We start from the raw sequence: 18,879 nt of genomic DNA, 5'->3' as shown, positions 1-18,879 counted from the left end.
TTGAGAATAACTTCCTTTAAATAATGGGCTTAGCTGCAGGCTGTATTTTAATATGAATCCTTACGAAATCCAACCAAGAGTTTTGATATTACCTGGAATTTTCATATTGTCTCTTAAAAATTAATTTTTTGGTTACTCTTGCCAGTTAAAGAAAGTATTAAAACAAATCATCTCATACTGGTTCTAAAATGTTAAATGCATGATGTCTTCATTAATCAAATACTAAGACAAGACACACTTAATTTGTATAAAAAGTTTTGTTTGTACTATAAATGCTAGCAATTCATATAAGTAATTGTAATCATCATGTTTTCTTTTATATCTTAAGGATTTTTTATTTTATTTTATTACAATAAAATATTACTGGACTTGTGAAAAAAAAAGAAAAAAAAGTCTGGCGGACATATTTTACCTCTTTGTTCACAAACTTTGTTATGGTCCATGGGTTAGGTGGAGCCCTCAGGAGAGGGGAACATTGCTATTCTTCTGAGAGGACCATCTGGGGAAAAAACTCTGAGAGAAGAGGGGATGTGGCAGTTCATATTTTTTTATGTTTAAAATCTTCTCAATTACTTTAGGGAGCTTGCAGTGAGATACATCAGCAGGAGTGTTTTGAAGCCCTGGCTGATACAGGCTCTGTCACAGCTGGGTAGTGTGAGTCCCTCACTGCTGCTCAAGCCTGCGTTGCTGATTTTTGTGCAGATAGCAGCCTAGAGCTGTGTGGGTCTGGAGAACAGGACTGGAGGAGGGGAATTATAGGTTATCTAAGGTTAGGCCTTATATGCCAGAATGAAAAAATCATAGAGATTTTTATAGGTAGGTGGGCATGGTGTCACTGAACTGATGGGGATGACTGAGAGGGGTTGTATATGGTAGTTTCAAGTATTCTGAATTCTTACTGGACCATTTCGAAAAATATTCAGTAATGAGCAATTAAACCATATATGCAGCTTTTTATTTATGATGGCTGTGATTTTCTTGGTAGATCCGGGGACAGACACAAAAAAAAATTCTTGCAGCCACTTTCATGGGCAAGACTTTTTTATCTCATCAGCAGAGAAATTAGTCTGGCATGCACCAAATTGCATGTCTTCTACAGAAGAGGTGCAGAAGAAACTTGAGCTATTGTCAGATGTCCATGGAGGCATACAATAGTATTAATATAAAGCTCCAGGTGGCACCTGAGTAAATATTTGGGGTGAGACTGTCCAGTAGAATAGTTGTACCAAAGCTGGTGAAAGCCTGTTCAGCCAAGGCATTTGACTTTAACAAATATGCCTTATATTTCAGTCAGAAGTGGGAGCTTGTTGAAAACAAGGGGAGACATAGATTGATGCAAGTAGGGCAGTAGAAGAGGGGAGGTATATACTAAAAGTTTATGAGCTTGTCTGTTTTCACAGGTCCAGATCCCAAGATATTTCCTTTGTTTTTCTCAGACACAGGTCATGTACAGATGCAAATCTAGATATAAGAGTCTTGCTTACTCATAGATTTTTCTAACCAGGAGTATTTATAGAACACAGGGAAACTGAAATCTTTTAAATTTTAATCCCAGCAAATAAAGCATCTAAAGCAAATTATTCTTGGCTGAGTTGAAATTGATTATACTGTTAAAAAACAAATTATATAGCGCACCAGATTTTGGAAAGTCAGTTCATTGAAAGGTTATGATACAAGATGAGAAAATACTAATGGGTGAATACTCAGAAATGTTTATTGAGAAGTTATAATGATAAAAATTGTGTTAAGAGTAAGAAATAAATTATTTAAAGCTAACATTGTGGGAACAAGAAGAAGGATGTTTGTGTTTTGCAAGTAGTCCTTCACTGAAAAATAAAATACAAGAATAGACTCCAGCTGCAGCATTGGTGGGTTACCAAATAGCAAGTTACAAAAAAACTACTTACAATATGTAGGGCTAGAGAAAATTATCAACCTTTGTCCCTGTCATTTTCTCAGAAATGGCAATTATCTTTTTCAGGTTTGAATCTTTTAATGAGTTACAAACTATTCAATACCCTTTTGTATGTGTGTTCTTTATTGTATTTCTTTTCTTATTGGGCTTTGCTACTAGATTTTGAGAAGGGAAGGAAACCTGACAGAAATACATTAAAACACTGTAAAAATATATACTTTGCTCATTAAATTCGTAAGTAAAACATGCAAACAGAGCATTTTTTAGTTCAGCCAAGTGTATCTAATTTTATAATCTGTGGAATCAAATTCAGTCATGGTTCTGAGTTTGCCATCATGATTGGTAGCTGTACCTAAACCAGATATACATTATGCAAAAGATCATTACTGGAAGTATTTAATTCATGTCCTATATTTCCCAGCTAGCAAAGCAATGGGATTCATTGGAGTGGAATGAAACTGAAACACGGTGTAGGCCTCAAACCAGGGAAAAAAAAAAAAAAGTCCTGCATGGCTGCAAGCCAGTGCATGCTCTGTTGCGCAGTTGTCACCCTCCTCCTGTGGCAGTGGCCAACGAACATTTTTAATTATGTTCTCTGGGTTGGGTTTCTAAAGCTTCTGCTGTATAACACTTCTGACACCCAACAGGTCTTCCTTTCGCTGTCATGCATGGTGAGCAGGATGTGGCCTTCATGAGCTCCTTCTCTCTGAGCTCCTCCTCGTGAGCTGCTGTGCAGCTGCAGTGGGGCTGGTGGTACAGTGGGACAGGCACCGGCGGCCCCTGAGCATCGTTCCGAGGTCCTCCACTGTGAGCTGGCTGGGAATAATAGAAAACTAGGGTGTTAGGTTCATGTCAGGAATTTTTCAACATACTGCAAAAAGAGAAAATAATGGAAAGGTGAATTTTATAGAAACCAAGCACTGGACACTTGTCTAACTGGGTTGGATGGGACCACTAAATAGCAGAGTATTGTTACTGCCTGTAAAAACAGTTTCTCTCTGACTCCTTCTCTTTTTATGAACATATTGACAATGTCACTTAAGTTTCTTTTTTCCCTCCAAAGTAAACCAAATGATAATATTTTCTGTCTCTTATTTCAGCCTTTTGGAGCACATAGTCCTATTATCATTACTTATGTTATTCTTCATTTATATAGTCTGTAACACAAGGTCTAATTCACTGCTGCTAAATCAAGGCTGTTTTACATTGTTTTGAATCACTATAGTTTCTTTCAAAAAGTCTTATGGCCCCATACTAGCACACTCAAGATTTTGTTCTGCTTGCACTTTAAAAGGATCAGGCTGCTCAAAAGCTGAGGTATTATAAATACCCGGAAAGCACATCTGGAGTCAAGTGTGCTTTTGATAAGCATCAGGTGAAACAGCAAATCTTTTCAGGGGAGTAAAGCAGAAGAATGACAATTGGAAGGATGAATTAAAAATATTGCATCTTCTTTTCAGGACTCTTGAACTATTTTGTTTTTTACACTTGCCAGCATGTACAATCATTGTTATACCAGATTAAAAAAAAAAGTAGCTTATGCCCAAAGACTTGAAAAACATCATTTAGGTCAGAAAACAGAATGACTTTTGAAGAGGGAAATTTGTCAATTGTACATGTGCTGTCTGTAGGTCATCTGGCTGCTCTTTAAAATAGACTTTCCTAATGTTATAGTATATACTCAGATATTTAGAAAAAATTAATATGTTTCTGTTATGTTTGTACACGTACAGGTTTTATTTCTGTTAGACTTTTGCTTTTGAATCTGTATGTAACAAATACAAGGCTATAGGTATCTCTTCTTGTAAATATATATTTTTTTACTCCAGTTTGGAATATGCAATTTGCCAAAAATATCATGACTCTTTTTATGAAGTGCTTAGGAGGTTTTGTTGCATTTGTTAACACATGGTGAAGTTAATGGCTGTGTTTGAAGCAAAAGGCTGTAAATAAAAAATGCACTTTGAGGGTCAGAAATCTGTGTAGGTTCCGAAACTTACTTATGTCATAAGTTGAATGATTCAGGTTTATGTCAGTGGGCAGGCTACAGCTGTTGTTCTCGAGCTGGCATTTTCTCAGGCTGCCAGAAAGCATCTGCATCACTGGGCATGTTCTGTATATTAGAGCGAGAAGAGCAAGAGCTGCAGGACCTTTACTCTCTGCAGCTGATCAGAAAGGACAGCTGATTCCAATCAGGAGCAGAGCATCTCTCTGCAGCCTCCTCTAGCCCTTGCCTCCTCTGAAATCTTATAAGAAATTAGCAGGAGTAAGGATGGGCTCATCTGCAAACAGACCCCATTGCTAGAAACAGGGTTAGTGGTACCAAAGTAGTAGACTAAGTGGCTCAGCTGGGATCCTGGAATAACAACGATCTGTATGGAAGTTCTCAGCCTCTGGGAACCGGGCACACAGGTATTTCTTTTGTCTGTTGTGAGCTGGGGCTTTTTTTTTTTGTCTGCTGGTTTTTTTTTGCCTTTAGCTAAAGATGACAGAAGTTATTTATAAGCTTTTTATAAACCTGGAACAAAAGGTTTTGAAGTTATTGACAAATAGCAGCAATAATAAGATTATGAACTTGTAATGGGCAGATAAATAGGAATAGCTGTAAGGAGAAATATATTTTAATTTATAGCCATTTGTCCTCTGCAGTGACTTTCAAATAATTAGGTAGGAATGTTATTTGTTCCTTTTTACAAGAAAATCTTTATATAGTCCAAGTCAATAAGGCTTTTCACAGAGGGCTCAATAGCAAATGCCATTTGAAAAAACATTTTAAGGTCGAATGTGTGAAGCAACAAGTTAGGGGTCTATCTGCTTGCAATTTTTCTTCATCTCAGGAATTTATGTCAGAACTCAGTGTAGTAATGATTTTATGTATTTTTCTTATGTCAGAATTTCAGAGAAGGAAGAAATACAGTTATTTATAGACTTTTCTCCATAATTATAAACATGATCCATACCCCGGGTTAAAAGAAATGGAGAGGAACTATATTGGGAACCATTTATTAGTCACGTTGGGTTAGATTTATAGGTATGCCTTTAATAGTGGAACTTGATACACCAGTCAGTGGCTAAACAATACTTTAAGTTGTTTTGTCCTAAAGTTATAGTAAAAGGGCAAATACAGGTTTTTTTAACTCAGTTTTTTTCCACATTTGCAGTGTTATGCTGAGATGTTTTATTACTAATGGCTCTTTTCAGTGGTGAAAATATGTACCCTCATTTGCTATAGTATCTTTTTCAGATGTAAGTGCTATTAGAAATAAATAACACAAAAGATATTTATATAATATTTATATTTATATGATCATTATGTACAGCTGCATTTTATTCTGGTTACACTTGGACTGAAAACACTGAACATTACAGAGACATATTGAACGAAGATTTTTTGGTTTAATAAGCAGGTGGGAAACTGGTACAAGGTCATGGGGAACATAATACCTAATAATGTATTATTTAGATATATATTTAGGTAGTTATATAATAGCGTGTTCCAGTTTGCGCAGAAAAAAAATTGACAGCTCTGTCTATAATCCTGTATGTATTTTCTGAACTGTACAGATTTAGCCAGTTAGTTCTCCTTAACTGTTGTAACCTTTACAATTATTGATACTGAGTAATATTATACTAACTGCATGCCTTAACCAGAAAGCTCTTTGTGCTTCTGTCATCCATTGTGACAGAAACATGAAGGAAAATGAGCGACTGAGACTTTAAAAGTGATTCATTGCTTCCATCAAAGCAATATATTTTTAAATCATGCTTTCATTTGTCTTTTCCTTGACAGGAGGCATTGTTGATAAGGACCTTCGTCACTACCTCAATTTACGGTTCCAGAAAGGTTCGGTAGACCATGAGCTCCAGCAGATCATAAGAGACAATCTCTACCTCCGCACAGTGCCATGTGAGTAGGGTGGAGATGAACAAATCTGTTTTCTTAGTGGCAACAGACTATCTGAATTAATGCTGCTGAGGCCAATTGCAAGGTGTGAAGAGGGGGACTGTAGATGAAGCAGTCTTCCTGTAAATAGATTTGTGTCTTGTTTCATGTCTTCCGCGTTATTATGGAGAAACTGAACTGTCTAATGCTGAATTAATTTCTGAAGCTGCATGGTGTTTTCAAAGTTGTAGTTCTCATAAACTGTGGCTCTAGAATAATAATCTTTTTCTTCTGCAGTTTTAAAAAGAACAAATTAAAAGAAAAAAGGACTTTTCTGGGCTGGTTAAATTGATGTCCAACAGAGAGAGTTTGATCTGCCTCGTATTTCACAGTATTATACTTTACATAATAATGCCATGGGGTTTAGAATGCAATAGTGCAACAGAGAAAACACATAAACTAGGAAATTTTGTTGTTTGGTGCAGCAGGCATGGCAATGAAAGTTCGTATCGTCTTGCATATGTGTTCTTTTGTTGTCGCATAAGTCAATGGTATCTATATCTGAAATATTCTGAAACCTGTAAAATAATTTTTGTAGCTATTGACATTATTCACCTATTTCTGCAGTAGACATGAAATTAAGCAGAGTAACATAAGCCATGTCTGACTTTCAGGACCATGCCTTTCAGAACAGATCTACTTGGCTGACAGACAATATATCATTTAAAATGGACTCAAGTTCCATTATTCTTCCCTCATAAAATAATTGCTTAGTAGACAAAAAAATAGAGCTTCTGGTTTTGGCAAAAGAAGGGTGCACCTTTGAACTTGCAGGCTTGACACTGGAATGATAGGCAGAGGAAAGTATGCTGAGTAAAGTGACTGTGCTATTTATATGGTAATGAGTGGACGATCTTTGAAAGCTGTGTTGTTTTGAACCCTACTGTACTGTTTTTTTCTTTCATTACATTAAAGAATGGAGCTTTGAAAAGCTCCACCAAAAAAAAGATGCACAAGCATTTCCCTTTTCTTTTGGAAGCTGAAGATAAATACATATAAAGTCTTCATTTCAGGAGTCACATTTATCCCTGATTAGAAAGGAGAGCGGAGAAAAACATTAAAAAATTATTACATGTGTGCAGAAAATCAAAACCATTACATTTATGTGAGATTTATGATGAATTAGGTTTGTCTGAAGGTGCTGAGAAATAGCACAGCTGAAGTGCAAATGCAAGTACAAAGATGTTTTGAGATTAAATCCCAGTTCTTAGGATGTCTGGTGCTCGTTAATGACGGAGATCCAGATTAAAAAGAAAGAAAGCCCAAGAATATTGCAACTACCGCACACATGTAACAGATACTGTCTGTTGGCAGTATGGGCGTGATGAGTAGTTTTTGGTTTTGTTTTGCTTTTAATCAAAGCAATAATAAACTGTTCTCATTTGTCAAGTGAGTACAGTACTCACAGAAGGAAATTTATCATTCAAAAAGTAGCACTACAACCACAAAGACCACAAATTGGAACCTATAAGCACTTAACATTACCTTTCCTTTCTGCTGTGACTTGTCTACCTTCTGTGTCATTTTATGTGGTTAGATTCTTAGGTCATTATTCTATTATATATGGAGCAGCTTTAACTAACTAAGAACCAGATTTTGAAAAATAGTATAGTGCTGCAGATGACAGCTGCTGAATTGCTAGGTAAGCAGGCTTGTTATTGGACAGAGTGGAAGACTCTCTTTAATAATGGTGGTAGAAAAAGTAGAAAAAAATAGTGCCCAAGTGGCATATTTTCTTTGAAATTTTCTTGAAAATCCTATGAAAGTAGCCCTCCTGAAATGTGGGTATTTTAAAATAAAGAAATTAACAAATGCAGACAGGGTAATATGTGGTTAGCTAAAGAAGTTTCCATAATCAGGTAAATGAAAAGGACACCATGGCATAGATTGCCACTCAGATTTCCCCTCAATCATAATTGAGGCGAAACTTTTTTAATGCAATTTTATTCCATCTCCAGCATTCATATTTAGGAAACAAAATGTTCTCAACTGTTTTCTTTTTTTCATGTAACTTAACTAATTTTTGGATCATGAACTTACTTTTCAAGGGTGCTGGTATTCAAAGTTTTCTCTTTTGTGCAGGTTTTGGGGTTTTTTTTAAACTCTGTATGTAGGCTAAGAGTAATGGTTAGCTGTCCAAACAGTGTACTTTACAACTGGTAGGGAGATTCCTTTAGTATGCAGCAGCAATATTTAACTGACTATTCCATTGCCCACAAGTTTACTTAGTGAGTACAGACTAACCATTTACTTATAACAAATCTTGCAATGGATGCCAACACAGCAAAAGCAGCACTCAATTTGGTCAAATTCTTGTGCAGAGAAATGGAGAAAGCCAACTGCATTCAACATAGCCTTTATTTCCAATGACAAGGTTGTAACATAAAGAGAAAAAATAACCTGAAAAATAGGTGGCAACCTTTTCCCTTTAAAAACGCACCTACAATCTTTCATCAGTTATAGAGGTATAATTGCCAGTGAAACCAGGAGAACCTTTATAAGAGAGTCCTTGACCTTGAGTTTTTACTGTTTTTGCTTTTTGTTCAGACTGACAGCACTGGCCCTAGCAGTGCAGTGGGCATGACCACTGGTTTCTCAGCCTTCCAGGTCAGACTAAGACATCTTCCACTTACATGAATTGAGTGAGTATTCTCTGTGAAACTAGGAAGCAGAGAATTAAATCCATACATGTTTTAAATCAAGATAAGCCAAGTGTAGTTAGAACAGGTAAGCCAGTATTTATTGGATAAGAATTTGAATTGTACGTTATACAAGTGTATATCCCTGTGTGTGCCAAAGGATGGATGGGCCAGAAAAGCGTGACATGAGGATAATGGATCAATCCTGCCCTCAGAAACTGTGGGCCCTCTGGATGGGATGAATTGTCTGGGTTTGTGATCCTCGCATTTCTCTATTTTTAATAATGCAATGCTGCTTTCTGCCAAATTAGAAATGACCGTGTAACCCTAAGAGTCAAATACTGCCTTCCATAAGTGGTTGCAGTTCTCAGTGCCATATGAAATTGATTTTCACTGCATTGTCAACAGGAATTACACGCATATATCCCAGGGCGGAACATGCAATTGTATTTGCAGCAGTCGAGATGCAGCCGTTAACTAGCTCTGTCCCCAGAGCTGCGTGACAGCAGCAACGAAACTGATACATAAACAAGAAAATGAAGAAAAAGTTCTGTTAATTTGAAGCTGAGTTAGAAAGCAATAAATCTTTCAACAGACAAGGTCAAGAAACTGCAACTTCTTTAAAGATACAGTATTGTGAATAATACAAAAGAAAATATGTACTCTTTAGAAGGCGGACTGGGCAGTGGCCTTCTGTTCAGGGCACAGGTCTTGTTTTAATGCAAGCAGCAGGACTGGACTTCAGGTGCTGGGAAACCAGAAGTAATACAGATGAGAAATATGCTGAACATCTCGGAGGAAAACAAAAAATGACAAAATGCAGTTTTGGAGAAAGAAAGGTTCACAGGTCTCCAAGTTCAGAAGACCTGACTGAAGTTTGTCTCATGCATTTTCTTCCTCTTTTTCTGTTGTATGGGTTTTTAGCATAGTTTTCATGCCCTAAACTTATTCCTCAAGTTATTTAGGAGCACTAACCATTGAGGTTGTCCTACAATACAGAAAAATAGCCACGGTAAGAAGTGGTAGTTGTTAAACACAGGTAAGCAGTATCTAACACTCTCTGTCCAAGTCCAGGGATCTGGAGAAAGGCCACGAAACACATCTAGGACTGTGAATGCTATAGGCAGACAACAAATTAGTCATGCTGCACCTTGTGCTTGGTAGTGCTGTCGGCAAACTGCAGTTGCCATGTGGGCAAGCAGCTTTCCAGCCTTCACTAATGTGAGAAGAGATAGCTCTAACTTTATGTCATTGCAAGAATAAAGCTTTGGGGAGAGTACGTGACAGGAAAGCAGTTTCGGTAGTGACAATCATGGTCAGACCTGTCTTCTTTGATATGTCCTTCCAAGCAATTGCAAATTCTGTTTCTTTAAGAACTGGCAAAGTAGTGGAGCTGTGGTTGAAAATAGAGTCTGTATGCTTCGTTCCCAGGCAGGGAATATGAAGTGATAGTGGAAGACACTGTGATTAAACAGCATTGGAAAAAGTCAAACAATGACAAGCTGATTCACAGAAGTAAAAAATCATCCACTAATTTGAAGAGATTCCTGTTCATATCCGCTGGGATATAACCTCAGATTGACAGTAGCTCAGGTGAATTACTCTGTCCCACTGCACTGATTTACACCACTGGAGGATGCGGCCCAGTAGTGCATCTTCCACTGGCCACGTATCAGAAGTGACAATGTGAAATAATTTTAAAAAAAATAAACACCAACAAAAAAGGGGATGAGGAAGTTTCCTTCCTAGTGTTTGCATTTAGAAAAACAAGAATGATGAAAGAAGGGAGAGGACTGGGTGTGTGGCTCAGGCTTATTGCACTGGATAATGCAGTACTACTATGAGCACAGAAGACTTGGAGGAAGGATGGTTTATTTAAGACGTTTGTCAGCAACATAGGAAAAAAGGTTCAGTCTGTGACTCAGCCACATACTATATGCGAGTGACCACAGGCAAGAAATGCAGTTGTTATGTGCTATAGTTCCCCACATATGAAATAGTGATTGTAATTCCTTCTTTTGCTTAGTTTGCCTATTGGCATTATGATTGGTCTGTGTTAGGTGAATATAGGTAACACACTAAACTGCAAATATGAAACCTATGAACACTTAATAATATCCTTCCTTTCTGCTGTGATTTCTTATTTTTATCCATCTTCTGTGAATAATTAGATTCTTGGGTCATTCTGAGTGACTTTAAGAGCCTCATTTTCAAACCTGGTTTTGTTCTATTCTAGTATAATCTGGTCTATATATATATATATATATATTTAACCTACATGCTGCAGTATTGTCTATGTACTGTTGAAGTCTCATATATTACAAAGTGCTTCTGTTTATTGTCTAGTCCTCTTCCCAGAAGAGAAAGTGTATTCAGTGATTTTCTTTTTCTTTTTTTGCTGGACTTGCTTTTGTTAGTCATATCTGGCAAAGGTAAGTGCCATTAGCTTTGGGTTTGGTTTTTGGTTTTTTTTGTTTTTTTTTTTTTGAGATACTGAAGTCAATAAAACGTGTTTCTACTTGAAGCAGAAAATGCTGCAGGGTGGTGAGGACACAGCCTCAGGGGAATTCACTCCACACTTTCAGCCCTGGAGAAATCTCCATCTCCAAAACAATCAGGGTCTTTCCCTCTGGCAGAGAGGTGTATTACATTAGGAGACCATAGTCATTCAGTCTTCTTCACGGGTACGAATCAGAAGAAGTAAGGCACCTCTGGGTGTGTATATACTGAGTTATGATGAGACTTTCCCCTCCTGCCCCTCCTGCGTGGCGTTGGACCTAATAGGCATTACCATAGAACAGCAGTTTGTATTAATTCTAATACCTTTTATATTAGTCATTATAACAAGGGAATGACAATATTGAGTAAATACTGACGGAAATTCCAATTACATACCCAGGTTTTCACCTGAAGTTTCTGAATTTAAAGGTGAGGAAAGAGTGGCAGAAGTCAAATGGGAAATAAATATATACTGGGTGAGGGTACATACCATTCAGAAGCCCTGTGTGTGTAGTTATGCTGCTCTGAATGAGCATGTGAGATACACTTGACTAATCTGTATTTGGACAAATATGAGGCCTTTCAAATTGCATTTGTAAAATACTTTGTCCCTTTTCTAAAAATTATATAGCCAAGAACGTTCAAAGAGGAATGTGTGAAAAAGACTTGCCAGTGGTTTCATCTGTTTTTCTTATAAGTTTGTTCAGTGTCAAAAGTATCTTTCAAGAGTGGAAATTCAGTGCACAGCTTTGTTCTTAAAAGAAACAAATTAGGAAGTCCAGATATTGTCAGTTAAAAGATCTGCCAGTTGACGTCATGAAACTATTCTTAGGATAAAATAACCTGTGCTTAGCGCACTGTACTGCCAAGAAATGTCCGTATCACTGGAAATAACAGTACCTAACTTTAATGACTACTTTATTCTTTCAGACAAATGTTAGTTATTGCTTAGACTTGACTTTGATGGCTCAGAATAGAGAATGCAGAGCTCTAGGGAAATGTTCTTCTTCTTGTGTATCTAATAGAGCACACCTCCAAGGTGTACTTAAAGCAGAATCATTGGCAAGCATATTCGGCTTTTTTTGTATCTCAAGCAAAATTAAACCAAATCAGGTAATTAGATGAGGGCCCCGCTGTGCTATATGCAGCACAGCCATGTGTACCAGAAGATGATGAGGAGGTCACTGCTTCAAATAACTGACAGCTTAAATAGAAGAGGCAAAGAACAGTTGACAAATAAACCCACAGCACAGACAGTGCCCAAGTTGACTTGCATGAGGTGAGTGTTGGTTAAACTGGTGCCTGTGGACCTTGCTTTCTTTTCCACTGCTACATGTAGTATTCCTCATTAGCTCCTGGAAATGCATATGATACACTGACCTGTTTCTCTGAATCCTAGTAGCTTGAATGTCCCATAAAAGACTGTATCAAGACATTAGGATGATTTCATAGGCTGTACAGTTACAACAGCTTGTGCTTCTCTGAGGTACTTGCACCCAGATCACATTTACAAGAAAGGGAGACTGCTAATTCTGCCCTCTACTCCCATTCTTTCCACTCCTTTATTCCCTCCCTTAAACACCGTGCTTTTCTTTCCCATTTTCAAAATCAAGTAATCCAAAATAAGTAATTTTTTTTTAATACTTCAGTGCCAATATAAATTACTTGTATAACAGGTAATCTGATGCACTACCAACTCAAGAGATAATACCATTAAAGTCACTAGAAGTTTTTGCAGTGAAAAAAAGCAAGAAAAAGTTCTGAAATTGTACACCTGATCCCTTTTTAAGCAGTTTTCCTACAAAAGAATATCACCTATCTTCCTTAAGTAATGTTAACCAGCATGTGATTTAAAGACTAATGTCTCTGGGAAGCAGCCTGGGTTGCTAATCATATCTGTCTGTAATTATTTATATATATGATCAAACACATGCATAATGCCAGATGAGAAGTTTAGTTACAATACTTGTGCTGATTGCCCCCAAGAATTGATCCATTTTTCATTTAACTTTGAGGAGGCTTTCTAGTGTTGCAAAATGAGTTTTCTAATTCACATGATACCAAAAGGATAAAGGATAGTGACAGTTTTAAATGAATTTTGATGATAGCACTAATCTTATTGATTACTTGAGAACTAGCAGGAAACTAGATGGGCAATAGCATAAATCTAATAAAGTACCTTGTCTCTGCAGAACAAGAACGGCAAATAGTAGAAGAGGCCACAATTAACTTCTTTTACAAGTACAAGTCGTAGCTCTCGACTCGCCTAAAGCAGCTTTAAGTTTGGGTAGTGACTATATCTCCCTATGACAGTAGGCTTTTCCAGCCTGAAGGTCTTAGATGTGCTATTGACCTTTTTCCTGAAATAACAGAGCTATCTTTGAAATTATGAAAATTACAAATATGATTAACAGAAGTTGCAGCATTATTGAATGTAAACATTCCTATGATTTCTAAACCATTTTTAATTTACTATGTGATATGTTTGAATTGCCTCCGTGATATTAAAAGATTTTAAAATATACCCTCTAGATAAATTCAGCCTCCATCTACAATCAAATAAGTAAAAAAATTTTGTTTTTTTTTTTTTCTTGAGGGAAACTGAGGTACTTTATGTAAAGGCAGAAGCACTTGCCAGATCGTACAAGTTTTGTGATAAAGCACGAGTAATGCAGTTCACCTGGGAATGTCAGAACTGCCTGGACTGAAATGGTCTCAAAAAGCTTCTTAATTTTGGAACTTTTCATGTCTTTGGATGTCCTTTGGCTTTGTTGTCTTTCTTAGTATCATTTAAAGCCTTTTTTCTTTTTAAAATTAATTCTTAATTCACTCTGTCTTGTCTCAGTACTTTACTTGGTGATTTTCATCTGAAGAACAACTGAACAGTGAGCATGGAGCACCAACAGCTGCTCTTAGAATTTCAGAACAAGAGCAAGAAAAACAGTTATGTAAAAGAATCGATATTCAGAATTGGATGCCTAAATTAAGCTACTAAATCCATATTTGCATCATTGAATAAAAAGGTCCAATATCAGTTTTGGCAGGATGTGCTTTTGTTTTTCTCTTCTGGGGCTTCTTTCTACAATCATAACAAAAGAAAATCAGTGGTAGTGAGGATGGACTTCCTTGTGAATAGATAATCTCGTGCATATTGTTAAGCAGTTGGCCTAGTTCAGGTTCACCAAATAACCAGACTGCTCACATCTATGCCTCTGAAATGCACCTGCAGTTCAGTAGCCTCCTCACACTAACTGGAGCCCAGTTCCTTGCTGATTTGTTTGGACACCATGCTCTGTGCCACTGCTCCCTTCCTTTAACAAGGTCACATCTACATTGCATTAATGAGACTACTTTAAAGCTTCTTTTTCAAGCTTTGAGATTTCTGTCATGCCCCCACCTTTACAGATCAAGGTACCCCTCATATTTTCTGGGTCTTATGAAAAAAGAAAGAATTTCAAACCTTCTGTGCGTGGCAAGCCAAGGTGAATGGACTAGTGCCTCTAGTGGCACCATGTTTTAGATTCAAACGTAGCCTAGCTGGAAAGAATCCTTTTGAGGAAAAAAATAGAGAATGAAGATTAAAGAGGTGCTTTTTAACACCTGAAGAGTGTATAAAGCTTTGGTTTCACCAGTAGGGATGAGATTAATTTATAATCTACTGGTGGAAAACTGTTATGAGGAAAACTTTTCTGCAAGTCCTTTCCTTTTTATTTCCCTTTATCCTGAGGGTACCACTGTCCTGTTTTTGTCCCATGACAGTTTGTCACAACTTTATATTTCTCCTGTATCTCCAGGTTTTGATTCTACCCAATGCACTTTTCTTTTTTCCAATGTATTACTGTTATTAACACATCAACCTCTTGACTAGCTATCAATCTAATATGGATTATTCAAATCATTCTGTCAAATTTATTTCAATGATTCTGAATAGGGAAATGTTCTTGCTAGGGAGATGGTAGAAATATATTTTGGTTTAAAAAACCAAAGATAATAGTGCAGAGGTTCCAGATTGTATTTCAAATTAAAGCAGCGATCTGGATTCAAATGCAGAACAGTTTTGTAATTTCAGCTTTAAAATTCTTGTCTTTGAATTTTAAAAGATTGGCATGGACATACATAAAAGCGTCTAGAAAACTATATGCTTTCCAGTTAGAGATTAGATATTTTTAGTATTAAATTTTATAATAATAAATTACATGTGCCATTATTTTATCTAAGTATTTCCTTTGTATGTTTGTTGAAAATAATCAGTGTTACATGTGATATGTTGCTAAGATATTTTCACATTGATCACAAAAATAGTGGATCATTTTATAGATAGGAAAGAATGAAATTCACTCTAGGCTGCTGATGGCGCAATCTCTACCTGCGTTCTAATGGCCTTTTGCTAATGAGAAAATGCACACCACCACTCATTTCAACTCATCTGTATTTTCTGATTCCCATTTTTGTTTTTGATTGACTGATAAGCTTTCTTTTTCAACTCATATTGGTACTGCTGTGAGTTCTTCAACTCATATTGGTACTGACTTGACTGGATGCTTGACCTGTTGTTTGGCATTTGTTAATCTTAGAGAAACACAGAAACGTCAATTTTTTTCAAGCTCTAAATTGAAAGCACCCTATCCCTTCTTGCAAAAACAGAATCCCTTTTTTTTTTCTCTGCAGTAGTTGTGGAGCATTTCCTGGAAAGTTTGATCACAGGTGTGTCAGGAATTATGCAGTAGAGCTCTGTCCTGATACAATTCACTCATTTCACAGGACACAATTTAATTGGCAAATGCACATTTTACTGTACTCCTTGAAGAGCTCTTAGAATCCAGAGAATAGCCTGTCATTTAATGACCTTTAATTCATTGAAAAATGTAAACTATGGTGGCATTCAAAAGGGTAATTTTGCAAGATTTCCTTTCAGAAGCTGTTTTTACACAAGGTTTCCTGGTAGTAGTAGCAGCATCTGTAAAAAATCTGATGTTCCTTTAGAGATGTTCTGCATTGCCTTCCACTAAAATACATCAAATGTTGAGTGATTCTGAGCCTCTGCAAATTCTGTTTGCTTGTGGAAGGTTATCAGCACTACCTGCATTTCCTGACTGGGCTTGCATTGCTGGTGTAGCAGCTCTTTTTCCTTCGCTGTTTTGGATACCACATGCAGTGAAGAGCTGGGCTACTGCTTTTTCATTCTATCCATGCAAATCCTCTGTAAATCTCTGTGTAGCTCTTCTGTTCTGTGCAGTCTCATATAATAAAAAAGCTTTCCCTCTTTTGCCCTACCAGAGGGAGTGACTAGGAAAAAGAGGATATCAGGAACGCATCCCTATACAGTGCTACTATACAGTTGTTGACATTCTTAGTTAATAGTTGCAATATACAAAACTTAGCACAAATTGGTGCAAAGCCTCAAGCTGTGCAAAGTTGGTGCAAGTTGGTGCAAAGCCCCTAAAGTTAGCACAATTTTGTGCAAAGCCCCTCAGTCTGCCATCATTGTGCAGCTTCTCCTGGTTGCCCCATGCTTTGCTCCATTGCAGCTGATGAGGCCCAGCTGGCTGCATACTTTGTTTCTATTTTTCATGTCTGAATACAAACAATTTATTTGCAAAAGATGGCAGAATCATTTCATGCATATGCGTGCAGGTAATCTAATGCATTATGGGCAGACTGAGGCTCTTCCAGTTATTTTACAGCTTTTGGCAAAGAATTAGTCTTGCACTAATTGGAATGTACTTGAGCATACCAGGTCTGTGGAGTGCACATTTGATCATTCCTCATTAAACCCATGTACCTATATATTGTCAACATCAGTACTTAATCATTCTTATTTTCTTGCTATGAATAGCTTTGTATGATTTAAGAAATGTAAAGCAGAAGATTATATTTTGTACATTAATTTCATCTTGTAGTGTTATCTAATCAGAATAACTTAGAATAACATGGCTTGCGATTACATTTTTCAGATGAAAATTAAAAAAATCAAAAAATATTTTTGAACTAGAGGCAAAAAAGAAAATCTTTGATTAAAGAAGATGATGCTAATACACTACTGAATTTTAGGAGGTGCTAGAGTGAATTAAAAATAGGTTAAAAGCATTCAAATTCTTCAATGGTGTCTGAGTTGGCACATCAAATTCGCTTAGTGGCCAACACTACCAGAATACTGCTGTGAAGAAGCTAGTATTGTTGCACCTAGAACAACATCTGGGTTGTACGTCCAGCTTACAGTGCCAAGTTTTCATGTGTCTGAACAGAATGAAATAAGAGGTAGTTGCTTGTATGTCTAAACCTGCTATATGTGCCTGAAGTCATCATTCTTATTCATACTCCAGTTACTTTATATTTCCATAGCAATGTAAAGGACCTCAGGGTTAGAACCACAGAGGGACATAGGTAGGTTTAAGTAGACTTTTGGTTCTTGTCTAGAACTGTGGTCATTAAAATCCATGTTGTTTTGCCATCTAACTTTACAGAGAGATAAAATTCTTAGTTGCTTAAGTTTTCATCAGTACCAGTACTGAAGCACCTATAACATTGGTCTGGGCAGTCATGTGAATGTCCTAGCTCATGTCAGGATTGATTCTATTAAGGTAAACATTTGGGTCGCCCGAGGAGTATGTTTTCTAGATGTTCACATAAAATATATCAGGTACCAGACAAAGCAAGGTAGAAGTCATTGCTTTTGTTTGAAAACATTGCTGGTGGAGAGAAGAGAGAAACACCCTGTGTTGTTGACTCCATATTACTAAACTCTGGCTGACTCCTCGCTCAGCAAGCTGGTGGTTTGGTGTCTGACTCCAAGCCTTCAGCAACTGGGCAGGGAAAGGAATCTTATGACTTGAGGCTGTAGGTTTTACACAGGTTGGAGAAGGTGGCTTACACCAAAGCTAATGCTTAGGTGGTGAAACGTTGTAAGTCTAGTTCATACAATAAGCAAGGCTCTTTCCCAAATATACCTCAGGGTTTATGTCCTCAAGATAATCTAGTGTGGCTGCTTCTCAATGATAGGATAAAAATCAGGCGGCTTTCATATTTCTCTCTTTCTCTTCTTTCCTTCTAAGTCCTGTGAGGAGAAGGTGAAATGTACAGCTGAGTAGTGAATCATTTTACTATTCAGGGTTTCGTCCAAGGAATATGTGAAATAATGTAGTTCCCCATTGATTACCAAAGGCTATGGGGCAGGTTTTTTTCCCCTGTGCATCATGTAGAATGAGGTTAGCTGTAATATGTATTATCTAATCTTTAGTTTATCTTTGTGTGCCTCAAAAATAATGATAATTTCCTATAGTGCTTCAAAAATTGCCATGAGATCATCAGTCACTTTTATCTACAATGCAAATGCATCTGTACTGGTGTCAAGATTTGGGCACCAGCTCACTACTATTTAAATACACAGTTAAAATTGTACTGACTCAAAAACATGGCAATTAGAGCCATTTAGTAACAATTAGTAACTAAAACAATTTAGTAATCTGGATTTTAAAGCTGTCGGAGAATAGTTGTCATTCTGGTTTTGTACTTTATAATGCCATGTCCTGGAAAAGAGCGACGAATTTTGGAGAAAAATCCTTCCTTTCATCATCTTCACAAAAAGAGAGCATTTAATTACTCCTGTTCTTTCCTGTCATTATCCTCAATTTACATCTCCCAACTCTGATATGTCTGGTGGGCTTTTGTAGAGATTTTTACTTTTCAGACTCTTCTGAGTAAGATGCAAGATTATTTCTGGCCTGGATCAGAGCTGTTCATTCCGAACTGGGGAAAAGAAGTGGAAGAAAGGCCAGGATATCTGAGGGATTTAGTGGTGACCATGCTTCAACTAGCTTCCATTTTCTCCAAAAAATATTTGAAGTCCATGAGACACTGTGTTTCTAAGAGCTTTTTTTGCCTAC

General features: G+C 37.0%; 1 protein-coding gene across 2 annotated transcripts in view; it reads left to right on the top strand.

Annotated features, from left to right (window-relative positions):
* MAGI2 (membrane associated guanylate kinase, WW and PDZ domain containing 2) overlaps positions 1 to 18,879 on the top strand; it is a gene marked incomplete at both ends in the record, with an annotated part of 752,640 nt that overhangs the window by 225,825 nt on the left and 507,936 nt on the right. For both annotated transcript variants that reach the window (XM_082309172.1, XM_082309171.1), the window contains one exon: positions 5,706 to 5,822. In XM_082309172.1, the coding sequence (XP_082165298.1) occupies positions 5,706 to 5,822 (117 nt within the window). The remainder of the gene's footprint in view (positions 1 to 5,705; positions 5,823 to 18,879) is intronic.

Source organism: Platalea leucorodia, assembly GCF_965183815.1.
Source record: "Platalea leucorodia genome assembly, chromosome: 4".
NCBI lineage: Eukaryota > Metazoa > Chordata > Aves > Pelecaniformes > Threskiornithidae > Platalea > Platalea leucorodia.
This window is presented reverse-complemented; position numbering and strand designations above follow the sequence as displayed.